Raw genomic sequence first — 22,340 nt, 5'->3', positions numbered from 1 at the left:
CGTTTTGATGCAGATATTACGTTTAATGTAAGGGCTATGGTTGTAAAGGATCTGCCCAGAAAACAGCCCAAAGAAACGATTGATAAAAGGGTCACATCTCTTTACACCAATCATCGACTGGCAGACCCATATTTTTATGCCAATTTCGACATAAATTTTATTTTGGGAGCTGATATATATCCGCGACTTATCCGATCCAGCATTCAGCCAGAAACAATTGGCTCACCAATGGCGCAAGATACTTCCTTGGCTGGACAATTATTGGCAGATTTGGTGTTTAAAAAACGAAAATACATCATCCACATATGCTGTGTATATTTATATTTTATATTTTTATTTGCTTTTCTTTACTATCTTTTTTTTTTACATTACAATAATTATGTATTTTATTTATTGAATTCCATAACATAATTAATTAAATTTTGTAAAAAAATATATACATATATTTATTGTATTATCTGTTAAATATCAATTATGAATTACTTTGTGATATTGAATAATTTGAATTATTTTGTATTTCATATTAAGATTGCATTATAGCAAGGGGGCGGGATGTTTACGCGTAATTTAAGTTAAATTTTAAGTGCGTATATTTAAACGTCCCTTAGTGTAAACATCCCCATTCGCCGTAAAGTTGTTTTGTACTCTCTCCCTGATCTCTTTGCTATAAACCTTGTTATTATATTATTATAAGTACGTGTAATTATAAAGAATTGTAACAACTTACTTGTTGATCAAACCCCGAAAGAAAAAGGTGTGTATACCGCAAAATAAATACCAATTAAACAACCCCCATTTTAATACCCGTTTTTATATTTTTTTTATAAAAATATTTGTCAAATATATCAAAGCTATTGTTATGTACAAACTATGTTAATGCACAAGTTAAAGCCGATAGTGAATCATTTTGATTATATTCCAACTCATCAATTCGGATTTCGAGAAAAACATAACACCATAGAACAAACTCCCAGGTTGGTAGAAATCATATCCAAGACATTTGAAGAAAAAAAATATTGTTCTGCACTCTTCATCGACGTTTCGCAAGCCTTCGACAAAGTATGGCATGATTATCGATAAAAATAAAACAATATTTACCAGTGAACACCCACAAGCTTCTAGAAAGTTATTTAAGTCATCGAAAGTTCGTTCTTAAAGAGGGACACTTCATAAGTTCACCACAGCCTATTGAAGCAGGCGTACCCCAAGGAAGTATACTGGGTCCCTTTCTATATTTGCTATATACTTGTGATATGCCTACAAACAGTCGAACCCACATATCTACTTTTGCTGATGACACAGCTATACTAGCCATTCATGAAAACCCCCAAGAAGCATCTGTACTTTTACAAGACCATATACTCGACATAGAAAGGTGGTTAAAACAATGGAGAATAAAAGTAAACGAGCAAAAATGTATTCATCTTACATTCACATTGCGTAGAGAATCGTGCCCTCCAATCCTAATAAATAATAATATAATACCTCAACAAACTGAAGTTAAATATATAGGTCTGCATCTAGACCGACTTCTTACCTGGAAAAAGCATATAGATACGAAATTGACTCAAATGAAGTTAAAATTACTTTAAAAACTCGAGATTGAGTTTAGATTGCAAACTTTTGCTGTACAGCTCAATAATAAAACCCATATGGTGCTATTGAATTCAATTATGGGGCACGGCCTCAGCTTCTAATATTGAAAAAATTCAAAGATTCCAAAATAAAATGTTACGAATGATAACAGCAGCGCCTTGGTATTTGAGAAATATTAACATTCATAAGGACCTAGGTGTCTCCCTGGTGAAAAATGAAATAAAAAAACAAGCGGAGTCATATTTGAAAAAGTTAGAAGTTCACCCAAACCCACTTGCACGAACATTAATGAGAAGTAATGGCTACATCGACCAAGAAGAAGGAATCCAACAGACCTGCGCTGATGATAGGATCTATAAATTAAACATAAATTTTCGTCCAACTGTGGTGGGACGTAAATAAAAAATAATATTTAGATTTAAGATTTGAACAAATTATTGACATTATTTTGTGAAGATACAATAAATAAAATATGAAATAAAAAAAAAAAATAAAATATAACAAATAAGAAATTGTAGCCATTCCCTAGGGGAAAAGGAACTAACACCAAACTTATCACGTGACATTTCCAAAGTGGTAGGGACCGGTTCCAGTTCTAACACTTTAAATGAAGGGGACCTGTCACTTTAACATGGAGATGTCCTAGGAAGGGGTTAATTGACACCTTTTTGACACTTTGTGACAGGTCTCTGAACTTACCTAAATGGACGTATTCAATTTCAGTTAATACAAGACCTGTCTCATATATTGCGCACTTATTCAAGTCGGTTCAACGTATTTTAATAATATTTGGTAAAAAAAAAGCTCAAACTATTTTAATTCTATTTGGTGACCAGTTTCATAATAAACTGAACCGGTTCATTTGCGTTCATTATGTGACCTATTTCAATGAGCCGAAAATATGTGATTTCACCACTTTCTAGACCAACATCATGCCATATAATGAGATTGAACATAACACCCACAAAACCCAGTCACAGGACTAATTTTGTGTTAGTTATCTTTCCTCAGTAGTAACTACACTTCAAACACTTTAACACTAGTTAAGTGATATGTCTTGTTTTCACCTATCATAATTCGTTCCTTTTTGTAATAATTTTGTATTCACTGGTCACAGGACAGGTGCTTTTAGAACAATTGACACAAATTTCCCGCAGGGTTACTTCTCATTAATGTTCGTGCAAGTACATTAATGAGAAGTAATGGCTACATCCGACCAAGAAGAAGGAATCCAACAGACCTGCGCTGATGATAGGATCTATAAATTAAACATAAATTTTCGTCCAACTGTGGTGGGACGTAAATAAAAAATAATATTTAGATTTAAGATTTGAACAAATTATTGACATTATTTTGTGAAGATACAATAAATAAAATATGAAATAAAAAAAAAATAAAACATAACAAATAAGAAATTGGGACCTAAAAATCGGGTTAAATCGAAAACACCTTAAATGAAATCGGACGTAACTACACAAAAATTCAAAATTGGTATTGATTGATTATGGTTCTTTTTATCAAACTACATGTTCACGCAAATTTGCGATAAAAAATTACAACTTTACTAAAGAAATTCAAACGCAAAAAATTGCCAAGAATACTCTATTATTATTGATTTTATAACGTGTTTTGCTTCTCCTGTAAAAAAAATAAAAATGTATTTACGTCCGTTTGCATTTAAGGTGACGATATATTTGTAGTAAAGTAAATAAACTGAAATAAATTCTTATCGAAAATTAAGAAAAAGAGATCAAAACATAACAAAAAATTCATAAAAATTAACAAAGCAATTTCAAAATAATAAAAAAGTGCACTTAGTTTTCTGCCGCGTTATTTACAAATCGTGTAAAAAAGTCGCGTATTTGAAAAAATGGTTGCTAATTAGAGTTCGTGTTATATCGAATTCGCGTAAATAAAGTACAGCGTAAATGGAGGCTTACCTGTATTCAACAAATCTCACACTTAGATTAAGTTAAATATTAATTTTAAATATGGATATTAATGATTAATATATGGATTCTTCGTGTTATTTTATAGTAATAGTTAGGATACAACAAATATATGATAAAGAAATCATTAAACTATTTATTATTAAATAATATTTATTGATTCTTAGATTATACAAAATGTTAATTGAATCGTGGATCCTTTCCTTTGTGTATCGATCAATCCACTGTGCAGTGATAGGAGTAGGGTATAACAAGCATCCATTTGCAGTATCATTAGAAAGTAATAAATATATTTTTTCGCCATGAATAAACATTATATTCATTACTTTTATACTCGTCAGCAACATTATTCATTACTGTAAAAAGCAAAATAGTTATATTATTATTATTGTTTGTCACAAAAATATATATGTATGTACAATTAGCAAAATTCAATTTTATATATAATAACTTTAAATTAGATACATTAAAAAAACTTCCTATAATAAAAAGAGTTAATGTAAGTTATTTTAATAAAAAATTACAATTTTGATATAATCATTAGGGTCGGACAATTTTTTTTTTATAATTTTTGAAAGGCTCAGAAATAAAAATGTGACACGAACCGGATGATATACGTCTGAAATTATATATTTAATGGAGAAAAATTGTGTTTTCAGTTTTTCATTTCGTGGTCCTGTGTCCTTTTTTAAGGACTTCAAAGTTTCAAAGAATTACATTTTTCAAAAAATATTTAAAAATACTCCTGCTATTCCAACAATGACAAATTGTATGTCAAAAGAACAAGAAAAGTTGTAAAATATTTTATATTATCTTTATTTTATCCTGTAAGGATCAAAAGATGTCAAAAATGTCATTTAAAATGTTTATCCTTTAATATCCTTTAAGATTGCCATAAATTCCTTTTAAAAAAATAGTGCGTTAAAGACCCAAATATTGTATACTAAATGTCAAAATTTCATCCTTTATATATATAAAGATAAAATTTAAATATAAAAAAAATTTATTAGTATACAAAAAAGTTTTATTAAGAAAAGTGCATGTTTATAAACTACACCACCATAGCACAGTGGCCAAAAATAAATAAAACGATCACAAAATATTTAACCAAAATGCAAAAAAATTGTCTCTTAAATATCCAATCTTTTTAATGGCAAACCGGTTTTTATTGGAAATCTAACGGGACTTTTTAAAAATAAAATTAATTTGCAAAGCGCAGCTGAACGCTGGAAGAATAATTCTAAGCAAAAGTGCAAAACGGTCTTGCAATTGCTGTAGTCTACAAAATTAAATTATTTTCAATGGATTTTGAAGTTAAAGGTATTTATTTTATCTTTAGAAAATAATAAAAACTAACTTGTGTTGTAATTCTTGTGAAATTAATGTTTTAGTTAACCTATATGTTTGTTACTTTTTTGTAAAACTTCATTATGTTTACTTAAAGTTTTAGTTGTGTTCCCCCAAGATTCCCCCATAGGTTTCTTTTTCATTGTATTAATCTGATTCTTAAGATAATAAAAGTGCTGAAGTTAGTTGCGGAAATTTGCGGATGGGCGTGTAATCTGTAATACACTAACCCGCCCCACAGAGGATGGGCGTGTAATCTGTAATACACTAACCCGCCCCACAGAGGGATGGCTTCATACATTTTTTTGCAAAAATTATAAGGAGTGGTTGTAGAGCTCTGAAATTTGGCACAGATAATTATATGGACCAAACTAAGAAACAAGTAAAATTTTATCAAAATCGACCACGCCCACTGCCCATACAATCCAAATAGATTTGTTCGCATAAAATTTTTCCTATTCAAGTAAAAGTCTAGAAATTTGGTACATATATTTTCTGAAACAAAAGAAGAACGTATGCTAAGTTTTATTAAAATCGGCCATGCCCACCGCATACCGTCCATGCAATACATTTTTGAGCAAAAATTATAAGGGGTTGTCGTAGAGCATTGATATTTGGCACCGAGAGTTATATGGACTAAATTAAAAAAAAAGTTAATTTTATCAAAAAAGTCCACGCATACTGCCCATATCCAAATTGATTTTTTCGCATAAAATTGTTTATATCCAAGCAAAAGTCTAGAAATTTGGTACATACATTTATTGAAACCAAAAACGCATGTCGAGTTTCAATAAAATCGGTCACGCCCACCGCCCACGAAACATACATAGATAATTTTTTCGATATTTCGTTTATTATTCGACAAAAAATGTTAAGTTTTCATCCTGTTCCGAAAACTTTTCTTTTTTTTAATCGAAACAAGACACTCCACCTTTCATTTTATTAAAAAAAGAGCTTGGGGGAAAGTGTGTAGCCCCACTTTTTTCTCCATGGAAATACAATAATAATTAGAGTCTTATAGATTTGGGCATATCTTCTTAACGGTTTATGGTTTCCCCTTATTTTTATACCCTTCACCTTCGTGAGAAGGGTATAAAAGTTTGTCATTCCGTTTATAATTTCTACATTTTTCATTTCCGACCCTATAAAGTATATATATCCTGGATCCTTATAGATAGCGTAGTCGATTAAGCCATGTCCGTCCGTCTGTCTGTTGAAATCAATTTTCTGAAGACCCCATATCTTAGGGATCCAAATCTTCAATAATTCTGTCAGACATGCTTTTTTTTAAAAAAAAAAAAATTGAAAAAACAAAAAAAAAAATTGAAAATTTTATAATTAAAAAAAAAAAATTAAATTTAAAAAAAAAAAATTTAAAAATTTTTTCCAAAAAATTAAAAAAACAGCTGGAAAAAAAATTAAATTTTGTTTACCTAAAAATATTTAAAATTTTGAAGTATAATTTGGTGAAGGGTATATAAGATTCGGCACAGCCGAATATACACTCTCACATGTTTTTATTGATGTTGAAATATTATATTTTTCAAATATGTTAAAGGTAAATGGTATTATTAGGAAAATTATAAAACTGAATTGCGTGAAAATATAAGTAAATTTTTGCTTAACACCCTTGCATGGACTTTAGTTCAATTTTCTAAAAATAAAATACATTTTTTCTTAAAACTATAAGTGTACATTTCATCTATAAACATTTCTCTACATAATTGCATCATTTGATTGTTGAAATTAAGTGTTTGTAAAATTGACTTTTTGACACCAAAATCCCTCTGTGCACCGTCTTATTTTTGCATCGGTACATAAAAATCTGATCCATGGAGCTGAGGTAAGCAAGCATGTAGTAGTGTCAATAGGTGAATTATCGGAGGAAGCAGCTGAAGCGAAAAATAAGCATATAAAACAGTTTAGATTGCAACATACCCAAAAAATTTCGTGCAATCCTACAAATAAAGAACTTTTAAATAGCCTGTTTTAAGTTCAGATCCATTTATTTCTGGAGGACAAACTTACCAACAAAGAAAACAAGTAGTTTAAGTCAAGGAGTTTTAAATTTAATTAATATTTGATATATGTATATTAATGTCTTATTTTACCTTATTACCTTATATTACTTAGTAATACCTCATATTGCATTATACAGTAATTTTGACTTACCTGCACAATGCACCTACCTGCTCATTGACGCTGGTAAGTGCATTTACAGGTTACTGCCCAAAAAAGCAGCTAACGACAAATAATTAACATGAAGCATTCTGATTTTTCCGTCTAAAAATAACGTCAAATTGATATTTTAGCTACTTTTAAAATTATTAAGAAGTTTACAACATATTTTTTCATTCAAAATCGTATTTTTCTTATTTGTTTTGATTTAATTTTGTATTAGACAGCTAAATTAAATTTTTTTCATGAAAACCAGTTATAGCTTCCAAAAGTATTATGCACTTATCTTAAATGTGCAGGTATGAACAATGTACTTAAATTAACGAATTTATATGGAGTTTGGTAAATAAATATACAAAACACAAGTTTTGTGCACTTATATGCAAAATGCTCTTAAGTAAAAGGCAGGTAAGTCAAAACTACTGTATAACTTTTTAATTTAGTTTTTTTTTCAGTGTATAATTCAAATGAATTAAAATGGAATAAAAATTTACTTAAATTGTTTAAAACAAACGAATTTTCATACTGAAATATTTTATTTCAAAAATTCATAAAACAAATCTAAAAGCCAATTAAGGGCTACTGTGGTTACAGTTGTTAATATTTTTTCTTAAAAATTTGCAAACTTTAAGTTCTTCGGGCATGCTATGAGGTGAAGACCCTAGCTTTTATAGTTTTGGAGATATTGATTATTGACCGCTTGTTCATATAAGGGAAACCACTGTGCATAGTGGGGGAGGTATAATGGGTTTGCAACATACAAAAATATTGTCCCAACACCCACCTTAAAGTATACCTGCTCAGGATCACTTTCTGAATCGACTAACCGATGTCCGTCCATCCATGTAAACATAATTCGACAAAATTTGGCAGAAACCTTTATATTGCCCCAAGGATAAAGGTTATTGAATTTGGTTAGAATCAGTCCATTATTTATCCTAGGCCCCATACAATTGGCCCATTTGAAAATAGTTAAGCTCTCATAAATATCTTAATTATAAACATATTCAAACCAAATTCAGCACAATTAAGTTTTATGTAAGCCGACCAAATTTCGTGACGATCGGTCAACAATATTCCATAGCTCCCATATAAGCAACATTCTCGAAAATGTCATTAATATACATAAATCTCTGAAATATGTCAGTATCCAAACAAAATTCATCACAAATATGTTTCATATATTCCCAATTCATCCCACCAAATTCTGTGACGATTGGTAAATAATTAGTCATATAATAATATATATATAATATATGTGTATTCAAATAAGATTCAACACAAATAAGTTCCATATCAAAAGAAAACTCTTTATAATCATATACCGGGTGTAGGGTATCATAAGGTCGGTCTTGCCTGACTATGCCATTTTATTTGTTTATTAAAAAGTCTTCTTCGGTGCTTTTCACAACGGATTTTGTTATATTTTTTTCGAATGAAATATTAAAAAAAGATATAAAAAATCAAATAATTCAAATTTAAAATATTTTTTAACACTTAAGTAGTTAAGATAGAAGGTTGAAATTTTAGCATGTGGTATTCAATATTTGGATCTTTAACTCGCTATTTTTTAAAAAAAAGTTATTGGAAATCTAAAAGGATAAAAATTTTAAAGGACATTTTTGATCCTTACAGGATAAAATGAAAATAATACGAAATATTTTACAACTCTTCTTGATCATTTGACACCAAATTTGACATAGTAGGATGATCAAAAGTATTTTAAAACATTTTTTAAAAATGTACTCCTCTGAAAATTTTAAGTCCTTTTAAAAGGAAACAGGATCACGAAATGAAAAACTGAAAACGCAGTTTTTCTCCATTTAATTTATTGTTTCAGACGTATGTATATCATCCGGTTCGTGTCTAATATTTTTTTTTTACTGCCTCCGGATCGCGATAGAATTTTTGGAAAGAGTAAATTTTTTACATCACATTAATAATACATTTGTATGCGAAATAATATTAACTACTGATACCAATATAAAATTTTACTATTCAAATTCGGATTCTTACTGTTACATTTCAGCAGAACACGTATTTACTAGGGTATTCAATTAATCGGGTTTCTGGTTTAATCGGTTAATCGAGCAAATAATTAACCGAGGTTTATATTTATTCGGTTAATTTAAAATTATTCGATTAACCGAATAATTTCTATTTTCATTTTAAATTGAAAATACAACAACGAATTTTGTGTACAAAAACATAAAAAACAGCAAATAAGGTATTTGAGATAATTTTTTTAAACATATCGCCTATTTGCTGCAACAACGTCATAACTTAAAATCCGTGTTTTATGAACTGTTCTATAATCTTTCATATAGTTTCATCAGTTTTCAAAAAAGTCAATTATTTTATGTGTGAGAGTGTTTTTTTGTTGTAAACATCAAAATTAAAATTCATGTTTTCTCGTATATTTGATAAGTAAAAATTTGGGTTTAATACAGATTAGCATCTACTATTTATATTTCTGAAATCGCATGATTTGTATAATTTAAACGATTTCTTTAGATTTAATAAAACTTTTCTTGGAAAAAAACCCTCTCGCTGATTGTATATGTTGGAGAAATCAAAAGCATGATAAGGAATATTCATTTTTGAATTGTTTTAGATTTTGATCAATTTAATAGTTTCGTTTAGTTATGATAAAAGACTCATTTCAAAAAAAGTTTCGTCCATACATGTAAATACAAACAAAGTTTCAAATACATGTAAATTAAATATGTCTGTTGTTATACATACTCACTAATCATGTTTATTGGATGTTCAAAAATATCTAATTTTAATTTGAAATTTGTCTTTGAATTGAAATGGAAAAATAAATACAAACAAATTGTTTAAAGTGCAAAAAAAAAAGGAATTTCGGTTAATCGACACAAATTAATCGGTTTATTTGTTATTTGAAAATCGGCAATTTCCAGTTGCCATCCAAACAGTCCACAGTTAACCGTCCAAAATTAATAGGTTAACCGATTAACGGTTATTCGATTGAATACCCTAGTATTTACATATTACTTTTTTTATACAAATACCCTAAAAATTGAGTTTTCTACATATTTCGATAGATTAGGGGAAAAGTGCTATTATTTATTTGTTTTTCATAATCTGAGTAGTGGAATAGTTGGAAGTGTCCCTTATTTTGGTGTTTTGTGTGATTTAAAAAATAATATATTGCCAACCTATGCAGATCTTATGAAATTTTATGAGTTGTTTTGTTAGTAGAGTTATTTATAGAAATTTTATTTACACAAGAAAATAAAAAAAAAAATAAGTCGCAGATTCGAACCAGTAACTATTCGTTTGCTAGTCTGCTGTTGTACTCACTACACCACTGCTTAGTTATTTTATTGTGCATCAAATAATGGTTTTCACACAGTAATACAATATTATTTGGTGTGTTTCTAAAAATAAACATGCAATAAAACAAGTAAGAGTACTATATTCGGCCGTGCCGAATCTTAAATACCCTCCACCTAAATATTATGGTATAACAACTGAAATAATATAACAATTGTTAAAAAGACTAGTTTAAGCAGAATATATTTTATTTCAAATGTACAAAAATTTTTATTTAATTCAGCAATTTATAATTTAAATTTAACAATTTATATACATAATAATTAGTTAATACGTTTGGATCAACATTTTTCCATGTTAACCTCAAGAGAATAAACAGAGTATAAAAAAGGGTATACAAATATATTTGGTCAAATTTCAAAATATTTGGTTGTGGGACTTATATGGGAGCTATGACCTATTATGATTTGATTATCATCCACTATTTTAACGTGATTTTTATGGACTTACTAGCTGAACCGGTGTGCTTGGCTACCCTAATTAGAAGAAAGAAATAGTACTATCAAGTCTCACTTTGTGAATCTAATTGTAAATGTCTAATTTCATATTTCTGGGTCCATTATTATAGAAAATGCAAAATGTGTTCCTAATTTTAAATTTTTAGGTTTATTATTATTATAAAATATTCAAAAAGTACCATTGCAATAAGGAAATAGTACCATTGATTATCACTTTTAAATTCGCATTCACTAAACCATAACCCGTTAAGTTTGAATTTTAGATTTGTATATCATTTCCTATATTATCAACTAATTTTGTTTCTATAATACTTAATATTTAATAAATTATCACGAAACCGAAATCGATCGGTTTTTAATTTTTTAAAACCGAAACCGCGGTTTTGAAATTCTTCGATTTTTTGGAAACTCTAGGTCCATATTGTAGGAAATTCAAAAAAGTACCCATGAGAATAAAGAAAAAGTACTACGAAGTTTGCCCTTGAATTTTCACTCACTTGGGACCATATACGCCTAATTTCATATTTCTATGTCCATTATTACAAAAAATTAAAAAAGTACCATTCGAATAAAGAAAAAGTACCAAAAATTCTATCCCTAGAATTCTCACTTAGGACCATATATGCTTAATTTCATGTTTTTAAGTTCATTGTTATAGAAAATTCAAAAAAGTACCATTAGAAATAAAAAATTACCAAAAAAAAGTCTCCCCATATAATTCTCCCTCACGCTTAATTTCATATTTTTATGTCCATTATTACAGAAAATTCAAAAAGTACCATTAAAATATAGAAAAAGTACCAAAAAGCAGCCACTTGTGGATTCCCACTCACTCGGGTCCATATAAGCTTTATTGCATGTTTCTAGGTTCATTGGTGAAGAAATTACAAATAGTACCATTCGAATAAAGAAAAAGTACCAAAAAGTCTCCCCCTAGAATTCTCACTCACTTTAGAACATATACGATTAATTTCATAATTCTATGAACATTATTATAGAAAATTCAATAAGTACCGCTACAATATATGAAAGTACCAAAAATCAGGCACTTGAGGTCACTCCGGTCCATATAAGCTGTACTTCATGTTTCTCGGTTCATTGGTGAAGAAATTACAAAAAGTACCATTAGAATAAAGAAAAAGTACCAAAAAGTCTCCCCTAGAATTCTCACTGACTTATGACCTTGTATGCTTAATTTCATGTTTCTAAGTTCATTGTTATAGAAAATTCAAAAAGGTACCATTAGAATATAGCAAAAGTACCAAAAAACTCACACTTGTGGTTTCCCACTCGCTCGGTTTATATATATAAGCTTTATTTCATGTTTCTAGGTTCATTGGTGAAGAAATTACAAAAAGTACCATTCCAATAAAGAAAAAGTACCAAAAAGTCTCCCCCTAGAAGTCTCACTCACTTAGGACCATATATGCTTAACTTCATATTTCTATGTCCATTATTACAGAAAATTCAAAAAGTAACATTAGAATATAGAAAAAGTACCAAAAAGCAGTCACTTGTATATTCCCACTCACTCCGGTCCATATAAGCTTAATTTCATGTTTTAGGTTCATTGGTGAAGAAATTACAAAAAGTACCATTCGAATAAAGAAAAAGTACCATAAAGTATCCCCCTAGAATTCTCACTCACTTAGGACCATATATGCTTAATTTCATGTCTCTAAGTCCATTCTTAAGAAAATTCTAAAAAGTACCATTACAATATAGAAAAAGTACCAAAAAGCCCACACTTGTGGTTTCCCACTCGGTTCCATATAAGCTTTATTTCATGTTTCTAGGTTCATTGGTGAAGAAATTACAAAAATTACCAATCGAAGAAAGAAAAAGTACCAAAAAGTCTCCCCCTAGAATTCTCACTCACTTAGGACCATATATGCTTAATTTCATGTTTCTAAGTTCATTGTTATAGAAAATTCAAAAAAGTACCATTAGAATAAAGAAAAAGTACCAAAAAGTCTCCCTCTAGAATTCTCACTCACCTAGGACCATATATGCTTAATTTCATATTTCTAAGTCCATAGTTATAGAAAATTCAAAAAAGTACCATTAGAATATAGCAAAAGTACCAAAAAACCCACACTTGTGGTTTCCCACTCACTCGGTTTATATATATAAGCTTTATTTCATGTTTCTAGGTTCATTGGTGAAGAAATTACAAAAAGTACCATTCCAATAAAGAAAAAGTACCAAAAAGTCTACCCCTAGAATTCTCACTCACTTTGGACCATATATGTTTAATTTCATGTTTCTAAGTCCATTGTTATAGAAAATTCAAAAAAGAACCATTAGAAGAACAGAAAAGTACCTATAGTTCAGTTCACACAATTTGGTACCTCAATATTTTCCCCTATTCCTAACACAACTTCACTAAAGGTACGGTCACACACAGCTAATATTTGACGTTTATCGTCAAATATTTCATTGCCTGAATCTGACCACAAATAAAATTTAGAGCAAACAACAAAACAGATGATTTTAGTCAAACAAAATTATTTGTCTTATGTGAACAAAGTGTGACCACTAGCTACATAAATACCTAAAAAATATATAATTTGATCTTGCAAATATTTTTAAGGTTAAAGCACTTATTTCGAATTGTATAGTAATCATTTTATTAGAGATTTATTGAATTTTGTTATCATATATTGAATTTAATTTTTCACTTTTTGTTTGACCAAACTGCTGCGAAAAAGAATTAGTAAATATATTTGCCGTGTGGTCACACTATATCAAACAATTTCATAAAATAATTGTTTGATCAAATAGAAAAAAACAGAAAATTATTTGCTCAGCATGGCGGAAAAATAAGAGGAGATTATTCAAATATTTTTCGTACTAAATTAAAGACACAAATTCACTATTTCTTTTTTAAACATAAATACATATTCAATATTTCTTGAATATTTGTTATTTAAATTATTTTCACTAAATAATTGGATCAATAAATGAAGTCTTCTTCTTCACATAAAGGTCATTCAGCCTAGGATGACATACTGGGAAAAAAACTAATTGAAGACATGAAGTCTATGTTGCGATTTTTGCAATTTTATGCGATTTATATTTTTATACGTTTAACATAGTCTGATGTTTGATTATTTTTTATTTATACATGGAGTTTGTCTATTTTCAAAATTTAAAATTGCTCTTATGTACATATGGAATATTAACTGAAATTTTATACAGATTGAATTTAAAATCAAAGAAAATTTTTTTACATACATAAATAGTATGAATTTATTGTAATTAAAAAATAATTCTTAAACAGTATGATCTGTTTAATTTTTTTTTACTGCAGAAGAAGAATATGTCTAATAGCATTTTCCACTTTTCTGATTTTGGTATCATACAAAAATTGAATTGGAATTGGATTGAATTGGAATTAATTAAAAATTTATGTAAAAAAGGTAAACATTTCCATAAAATTTAACAATATTTGTGAACATGTTCTTATTCTGAATGAAATAAGTTTGGAAAAAGTCGTGTTCGATTAATAATATGTATTAAAAAACCAATAAGCATTTTTACTGGAATTCAAGTTGATAGCAAGTGTAATTCAAGCCTTGAGTTATAGTCAAGCAATTGAATTACAGTTGTATTACACTTTATTCCAATAGCATTCTCCAGTAAAAAGGAAACATAAATTCAAGCCATATGTTTTTTGTTTGAAAAATATTTAATATTTCAAATATTTTTCAAGTACAAAACATGATTACATTTCCATTCAATTTCAATTATGAATTGTGATAGTAATATAATTTAATAAATAAACATTTAATAATTATATTATTAAATTGTTCAAGCTTGTGTTCTTTTCGCGATTTGTTTTCATGATTGAGCGATTTTTAATTTAAGATATAGCAACACTACTTTTGCGATAACACATGATGCAACAGCTGTTATTTGACGCTGTTTGATCTTGCAAATGAATTGCAAGATCAAATAAAAAAATACCCAAAATGCAGGAAAATATTTGCTGTTTAGTGGTCACACATTGGTCACATTACAAGAATGTTTTCATATTGGCAAATAAATTTGTTTGACCAAATTCAGCTGTTTTCTTGTTTGCAGTGCAAAAATATTTTGTGTTCAAACTAGAAACATAAAATATTTGACGCTTAAATAAAAGTACAGAAATTTCATAATTCATTCAAATGTAAAGCAAAATCTGGTAATATTTTACTTTCTAGAAATGTCTTTTTTATTGATGAAAGAAATTAAAGTTGTTTTGCAGCTTTATTTAATAATTATTTAGAAGAAATATTACCATAAATGTGACCACAAGTCAAATATATTTTCCCCTTTGTGTGTTTGATAGTATTTCGGTGTAGTTTGATTAAACAAATATGGCAAATAAATGTGTACAGTGTGAACACAAAATCAACCCATGAATTATTTGATGTAGTTTTGATCAAACACATGAAACATCTTGTGTCAAATAATTTGCGTAGTCTGACCCTACCTTAAGATGCATATCAGCTAACTTTAATGTCTATAAGTGTAATAATTAAAATATTAAAAAAGTTCCATTAGGAAAAAAGTACCAATTTCCCTTTTCCTCCTTGAACACCCCTAAAGCTTGAAATTTAAAAATACTCCATTTTGCCAAAATTGTTTATGCTACAGACATGTCTCAAACGATTGAAATCTGTGTTAATGTGCCCAAGAAAAAATATGTTTTAAAAAAAGTACCAAAATGTTTACCCGGATTTAGGTTAGGTTAGGTTATGAAGGCAGCTAGTTATCAGCCAGCTCACTTGGGTCCATGAAGTTGGTCCCTTTGTGTTACCCTAAAGATCATGCTCAGAACCTCAAGAGATTCTTCACATGTCAGACCTGGGTTCAATGCCGAACCAACCTGACGCACGAATGAACGAATCCATCCTCCTGATATCAAGAGTAGATAGATCCGCTAGGCCGTGCAAAAAAGGACTACCTATTGTCGCAGTCCGCACCCCTGCTAAGGCAGGGCAAAGACAGAGGAGATGTTCAATCGTCTCATTCTCGTCTTCATCATGGCAACTTCTACAGAAGTCATTATATGGAGTGTTCATTCTCCTAGCATGCTCACCTATCAAGCAATGCCCCGTGAGCACTGACATCAGAGCTCGAAGCCTAGCCCGAGGTAGCCCCGTGAGGGACATTGACCTACGATGGTCATAAACGGGCCAGGTGAGTCTCGATATCGTGCAGTTTGTCGAGTTAGACCATCTGAGTTGAGCAGACTCAAATAATTTACGCTGTATGATTGACTTACAGCAAGACAGCGGTGAACCGACCAAGTTATCGATCTCGTCAATTTGTAGGCGAGAGCCTCTTTTGGCCAGTTCATCCGCAATAGCATTGCCAGGTACACCAGAGTGACCAGGCACCCAGAATAACTCCAGGTTAGAATGTCTCGCCATCTCATTAAGAGATACCCGGCATTCATGTACCAATCTGGATGTCGAGTAGACGCCAGATAGGGATTTGATAGCAGGCTTACTGTCGGTACAGATTCGGATATTCACACCAAATAGCCTATAGTACTTCATCCAGTGTACCGCCCTTTTGATCGCTGAAATCTCAGCTTGGATTACACTACATTGATCATGTAGCCTGAAACACACCCTCTTCTGAAGATGGGGAATATAGAAGCCTCCACCCACCCCATCCGCAGACTTAGAGCCATCTGTGTATATGACAAACGTGTCCATGGAAGAATTAGACCCACCCGTCAATGACACAGAGAAGCGTCTGTCAATAAAGGGTAAGGGAGTGCAGTAGTCAATATTAGCAGGTATATAAGATATACCGCCCAAAATAGACGCATGGCCAGTACAACTAGACCTCCATGCTCCAACAGTACTTAACCTAACCGCCGAATTTATGGCCAATTGTTTTGCCATCAGATCAGCCGGTAGCCAGTGCATCATTACAAACAGAGCACGAGACGGAGTACTGCGCAGCGCACCCGTGATCATTAGTGCGGATATTCGCAGGATTCTCTCAATTATCCCACAGTAGGTGGATTTACTTAGAGCCTTCCACCAAACTAGTGCTCCATACATTAGTATGGGCTTGACCACCATATCGAAAAGCCATTTCGCATTCCTAGGGCTTATTCCCCAGGTACTCCCAATGGCCCTTCTGCAGGCATAGATAGCGACAGCCGCCTTGGACGCTCTCGCATGAATATTAAGGCTCCAGGACAGCTTAGAGTCTAGTATAATTCCCAGATACTTAGCACTATCCGAGAGTTTAAGTTCCACACCGTTAAGGCGCGGTAATGGGAACGGAGGGATTTTGTACCTTCTGGAGAACAGCACAAGCTCCGTTTTCCCAGGGTTCACACCTAGTCCACTTGCAGTGCTCCACTGGCTGAGTGTACTGAGTGAAGTTTGCAGGCATTGTGATAATGTGTCCAAGTGTTTTCCAGAAACAGCTACGGCAACATCATCAGCATATGCAACAGTTTTGCACATCATGGAATCCAATTTCATGAGTAACATATTGATGGCAAGATTCCACAAGAGTGGAGATAAAACCCCCCCCTGTGGAGTGCCCCGATTCGCTAATCTAAAAATAGTAGCAGTTCCCATAGAAGAGATAATGACTCTATTAGTCAGAAGTCTACCTATGAAGCAGATAATAGATTGATCTATATCCAGACCACCTAGAGCCGAAAGGATCGTCTCTGGCGTCACATTGTTAAAGGCCCCCTCAATATCCAAGAAGGCCACCAATGCATATTCCTTATGCTCGAGTGATTTTTCTACGAATCCCACAAGCGAATGTAAAGCAGTCTCAACAGATCTACCTTTCATATAGGCATGTTGAGACATGGATAGTCGGTTCGGGTTAATCGATGAACGAAGGTGTAAATCGATCAACCTTTCCATAGTTTTCAAGAGGAAGGACGATAGGCTAATAGGCCTAAAGTCCTTGGGTCTAGTATGAGATGCCTTCCCTCCCTTGGGAATGAAGGCCACCGTACATCTGGTCCACGACTCCGGAATATATGACCAAGCCAAGCAGGCCGAGTATATACGAGTCAACCAGGGAATAATTAAATCCTCATTCCGTTGCAGATCCGCCGGAATGATGCCATCAGGACCCGGAGATTTATATGGGTCAAAGCTACGCAGGGCCCAATTTCTATTTGATATTACCCGGATTTGGTCCAAATAACATCTTGTTAGTTAATTTTTGTATGAATCCAGGAGCCAATGTTAAAACAATTATCAAAATTGCTTTAATAATTTCAAATAAAATATATTCCTGATTTTATCCCCTTTTTGGTACCTTTTTTATCCCCATTGCGGTGGTAAAATGTTATTCAAATAAAAATCTGCATCGTGGTGGGAGTTCATAATAAAATATTCGTATGTCTATGTCAAATTATAGAAAAACATATTTTATAAAAAAATACCAAAAATAAACACAATTTTTATCCCTTATTTTTTATTTTTTGATAAGTAAAGAATGCGATTTAAAATTTGTTTATTGGTTTAAAAGATACATAGGGTGCCAAAAAAGTACCAAAATACAGTTTTTACCCGTTTTCTCCCCTAAACGGTTCGAATTACGAAAAAGTACTAACCACCTGTCAGCTTTTTTTTAAATGGAGTAACATGCAATTTTGATTTTTTGTGGATCTTTATTAGTTTTTAAGATATAAGGTTACCGAATTTACCCTTTTTTACCCCCTAAACGTTCGAATGATGAATCAGTCAGTCAGTAAGTGAGTCAGTAACGTTACTCTTTTATATATATAGATATGGGTGATGTGGCTAATTATGTACCGATATTCACAAAATTCGGTATTATGATTTTTGAATACAAATGACTGATCTGTGTACTATTTTGGTTCAATATATGGAAGCTATGACCTATTATGGTTCTACCATCATAAAATTTGGTACATGGATTTTTGTATATATTGAATAAATTTGTTTCGAATTTCAACATGATAACTATATTTGTAACAAATTTATGAGGAGTTCAGTGATTTTCGGGAGTGGACCTTATATGGGAGCTATTGTTAAATATGGACCGATATTCAAAAAATTCAGAAGTATGATTACTGGATACAAATTACTGATCTGTGCGTTATTTCATTTTGATATCGATATGTTTTAAATATTTTTTAAGGTTAATATCTTTTTCGGAAATGGGCCTTATAGGGGAGCTATGACCAAATATCGGCCAATCTGAATACAATTTAGTACAGTGATTTTCGGAAGTGGACATTATATGGGAGCTATGGTCAAATATGGACCGATATTCACAAAATCCTGTAGTATGATTTCTAAGTATAAATTATGGATCTATGTAAAATTTTGTTTTGATATTGATATTTTTTAGAAGTGGTCCTTATATGGGAGCTATAACCATTTATCGGCCGATCTTCATAGAATTAGGTATAGCGATTTAGGTATATATGGGGACTATTTATGACGAATTTCAACTTAATAGCGATATTTATAAGACATTTATGCTTATTTAAGTGATTTTCGGAAATGAACTTTATATGGGGGCTACGGTCAAATATGGGCCGATCCACAAAAAAATTGGGGTTGTAATTTTTTTATGCACGAAACTTATTTTTCCTGAATTTTGTGTGGATACTGCAATTTTGTAGGCATTTACAGACCATATAACAATATTTCGGGTAGAAATTTGTATGGGGGCTAGGAGAAATCATGGACCGATTCTTATAATTTTCGCCAGAGTTAGTCCCTTTAACATAAAAATAACGTTGTGTACAATTTTATGATATTATCTGCAATACATTTGCACAAACATAGAAAACTATGTTAAAATTATCAAGTTTTTTTTTTAGGTTATCTCACATTTTTGTTCATAACTCTGGTTCCACTGAACCGATTTAAACATTTTTTTTGCAAGTCTACCACTTTTTTGGACGTGAGCGTGTTTTACACAGACAGATGGACAGACAGACGGACATGGCTCAATCGACTTAGAATTTCATAAGGATCAATAATATATATACTTTGTTGGATCTCATATGAATATTTCTCAATGTTACACACGGAATGATAAACTTATATATACCCTCATTCACCACTTATGGTGGTGGAGGCTATGAAAAAGAGTAACTGATTATTTGTTTTGTTTTTTTAGACTTTACTACTTAAAATGTAAGTTATTAAAAAATACATTATTTGTAGCTTAGAAGTTTTTGCTGGGATATAAAGAAATAGAAGCAATCGTTATTGGAAAGCTGGTATAAATATGGGAAAATCGTCAATACCTTCAGTATCTGTTAGATGAATGAAGGTTATGATACGAACATATCATTTAAAAAGTCTCACCCGAAAATTCTTAAAGAAAATTTGGAAAACATCCTTTGTGAAAGCAAGACTGTGTTTGATATTTCGGCATGTAAGTGCAATGATTTTCGGAATTGTACTTGCATCAGTGTTGCCAATTTAGCACTTTTAGTGCTAGATCTAGCACTTTTTAAACTCATTTAGCACCAAAAAAAGTAATCTAGCACCTAGCACGTTTTTTTTAGCATTTTTAAATTTTTTTCTAGCATTTTTTTTAAATTTTTGGTACACATTAAAAAGAAAGTCATAATTGGAATGAATTTTGTAATAAATATTATTAATCGAACATGACTTTTTTTCCCAAAACTATTTTCATTCAGAATAAGAACATGTTCATAAATATTATAAAATTATACATGAAGGAATTTTTTACGTAAATTGTATGCTATTTTATAATAAATTGCATTATAATTCTATTATCGAATGAATTATTTAAAAAAAAATTGCATAATAGCCATATATTGGCCAATATTTTAAGATGAATTATAAATATGTATCTGAAACTTAAAAAATATCATTAATCATAATAAAACATCCATAAACATTAAGGGATTCAAAGATATAAATTAAATTGAAATAATATTTTTCAAGCCTTCTAGATTTTTTTGAAAACATAAAATATGAAAAAAATCATACTATTTAAGAAATTATTTATAAATGTTATGAATTGAAATCATAATATTTATGTTTTTTGAAGCTTTTTTCTGTGTATTTTAATAATTTTTAATTAACTATCTTAAAAAAAAGAAAATAGATGTATTTACGACGATTTCGAAGATCAAATTTTGTACAGCTGTAGTCTTGGGCATGAATTCGAATTGCATGTGGAAAAATTAAAAAACCCAGGTAAAATTGGAAACAATAAAGTGCAAGAAATTATAAATATTTGCATCAACTTCTTTGTTGGAATAATAACCCAATTAAAACAAAGGTAAGCAAATACATATAAATATGCATAAAAAATAAATAAACTAACCCCTTTTTTATTTAAGATTACCAGACAATATAAAAGTTTTACAATATATAGATTTTTTCCAGTCCAAAACGTTTTAAGTTCCGAAGGTATATTAGCGAGGAACAAATTGGAAAAATAATTGACCAATATTCCAACATTCAATATATAAAATGGATTAATAAAAACAACACAGTATCTTTCTGGGCAGAGGTAAAAGCATATAGAGGTGCCGGAGGGAACAATAGATTCGAGGAAATTGCCAATTTTGTTTAAAACTTCTCAGTCTTCCGTGGTCTAATGCGGACGTTGAACGTGTGTTCAGTCAAATGAACATCGTAAAGACAAATATAAGAAACCGATTACATATACAGACAGTAAATTCTGTTTTAGCAATTAGGTAAGACTTTATTGTTAAATTTTGAATTCTTAATTTTATGATATAATTTAATAACATTTTAGATTCGGATTAAAAGGAAGCGGAAAGTGTTGTTAGCAATATGATGTACCAACGAATTATACGAAATTAATAATGATGATAATGACTGGAATTTTTAAATTCATCAAATTATTTTCGTGATCTTAAAACTTATGTGATAAAATATAAATTTTAAATGTCCATTTTTAAATAGTAATTTTTGTTTTTAAAAATGAATTGAACATTTTATTTTTGATTTTTTTTTAAGAAAAGATGTATTTTCAATTTCTATATTCATATTTAAGTATGAAAAAGAATTTTAAAGAAATACAGATTTCATAGTTTACTATAAAGCCAATTTTTTTTATTTATTGTTGTTAGCACTTTTTTTTTTAATTTTTAGCCTTTTTAGCATTTTTTTGAGAAAAATCTAGCATTTTTTCCCAATATTGTTTTGGCAACACTGACTTGCATTAAAAAACAAGAAATACCTGCAAGAGAACGAATTTTGATAACATACCAGAGAACGGTTACACAAATGGCTATAAGTAGCCAGATACTTATATTGAACAGAGCATCTGAACTTGAATATGATCAGTCAGATTGTGAAGAAACAGAACAATTACTACCATTAAAATCTTTTTCTTGCATACGGGTATATCACTAAATTTTTTAATTGTATATTCGTTTATTAGAAAAACTGAATGAACTGTCATTCAGACACCTGTTTCA

At 30.5% G+C, this 22,340-nt stretch overlaps 1 protein-coding gene across 1 annotated transcript in view; it reads right to left on the bottom strand.

Annotated features, from left to right (window-relative positions):
- Positions 1-3,656: 3,656 nt before the first annotated feature.
- Positions 3,657-22,340, bottom strand: part of LOC135957371 (F-actin-monooxygenase MICAL3) — a 513,724-nt gene continuing 495,040 nt past the window's right edge. Inside the window, exon 13 of the mRNA XM_065508105.1 lies at positions 3,657-3,901. Coding sequence (XP_065364177.1) covers positions 3,899-3,901 — 3 coding nt within the window. The 3' untranslated portion in view covers positions 3,657-3,898. The remainder of the gene's footprint in view (positions 3,902-22,340) is intronic.

Source organism: Calliphora vicina, chromosome 4, assembly GCF_958450345.1.
Source record: "Calliphora vicina chromosome 4, idCalVici1.1, whole genome shotgun sequence".
NCBI lineage: Eukaryota > Metazoa > Arthropoda > Insecta > Diptera > Calliphoridae > Calliphora > Calliphora vicina.
The sequence above is the reverse complement of the archived record's forward strand: the minus strand, read 5'-3'. Positions and strand labels throughout refer to the sequence as shown.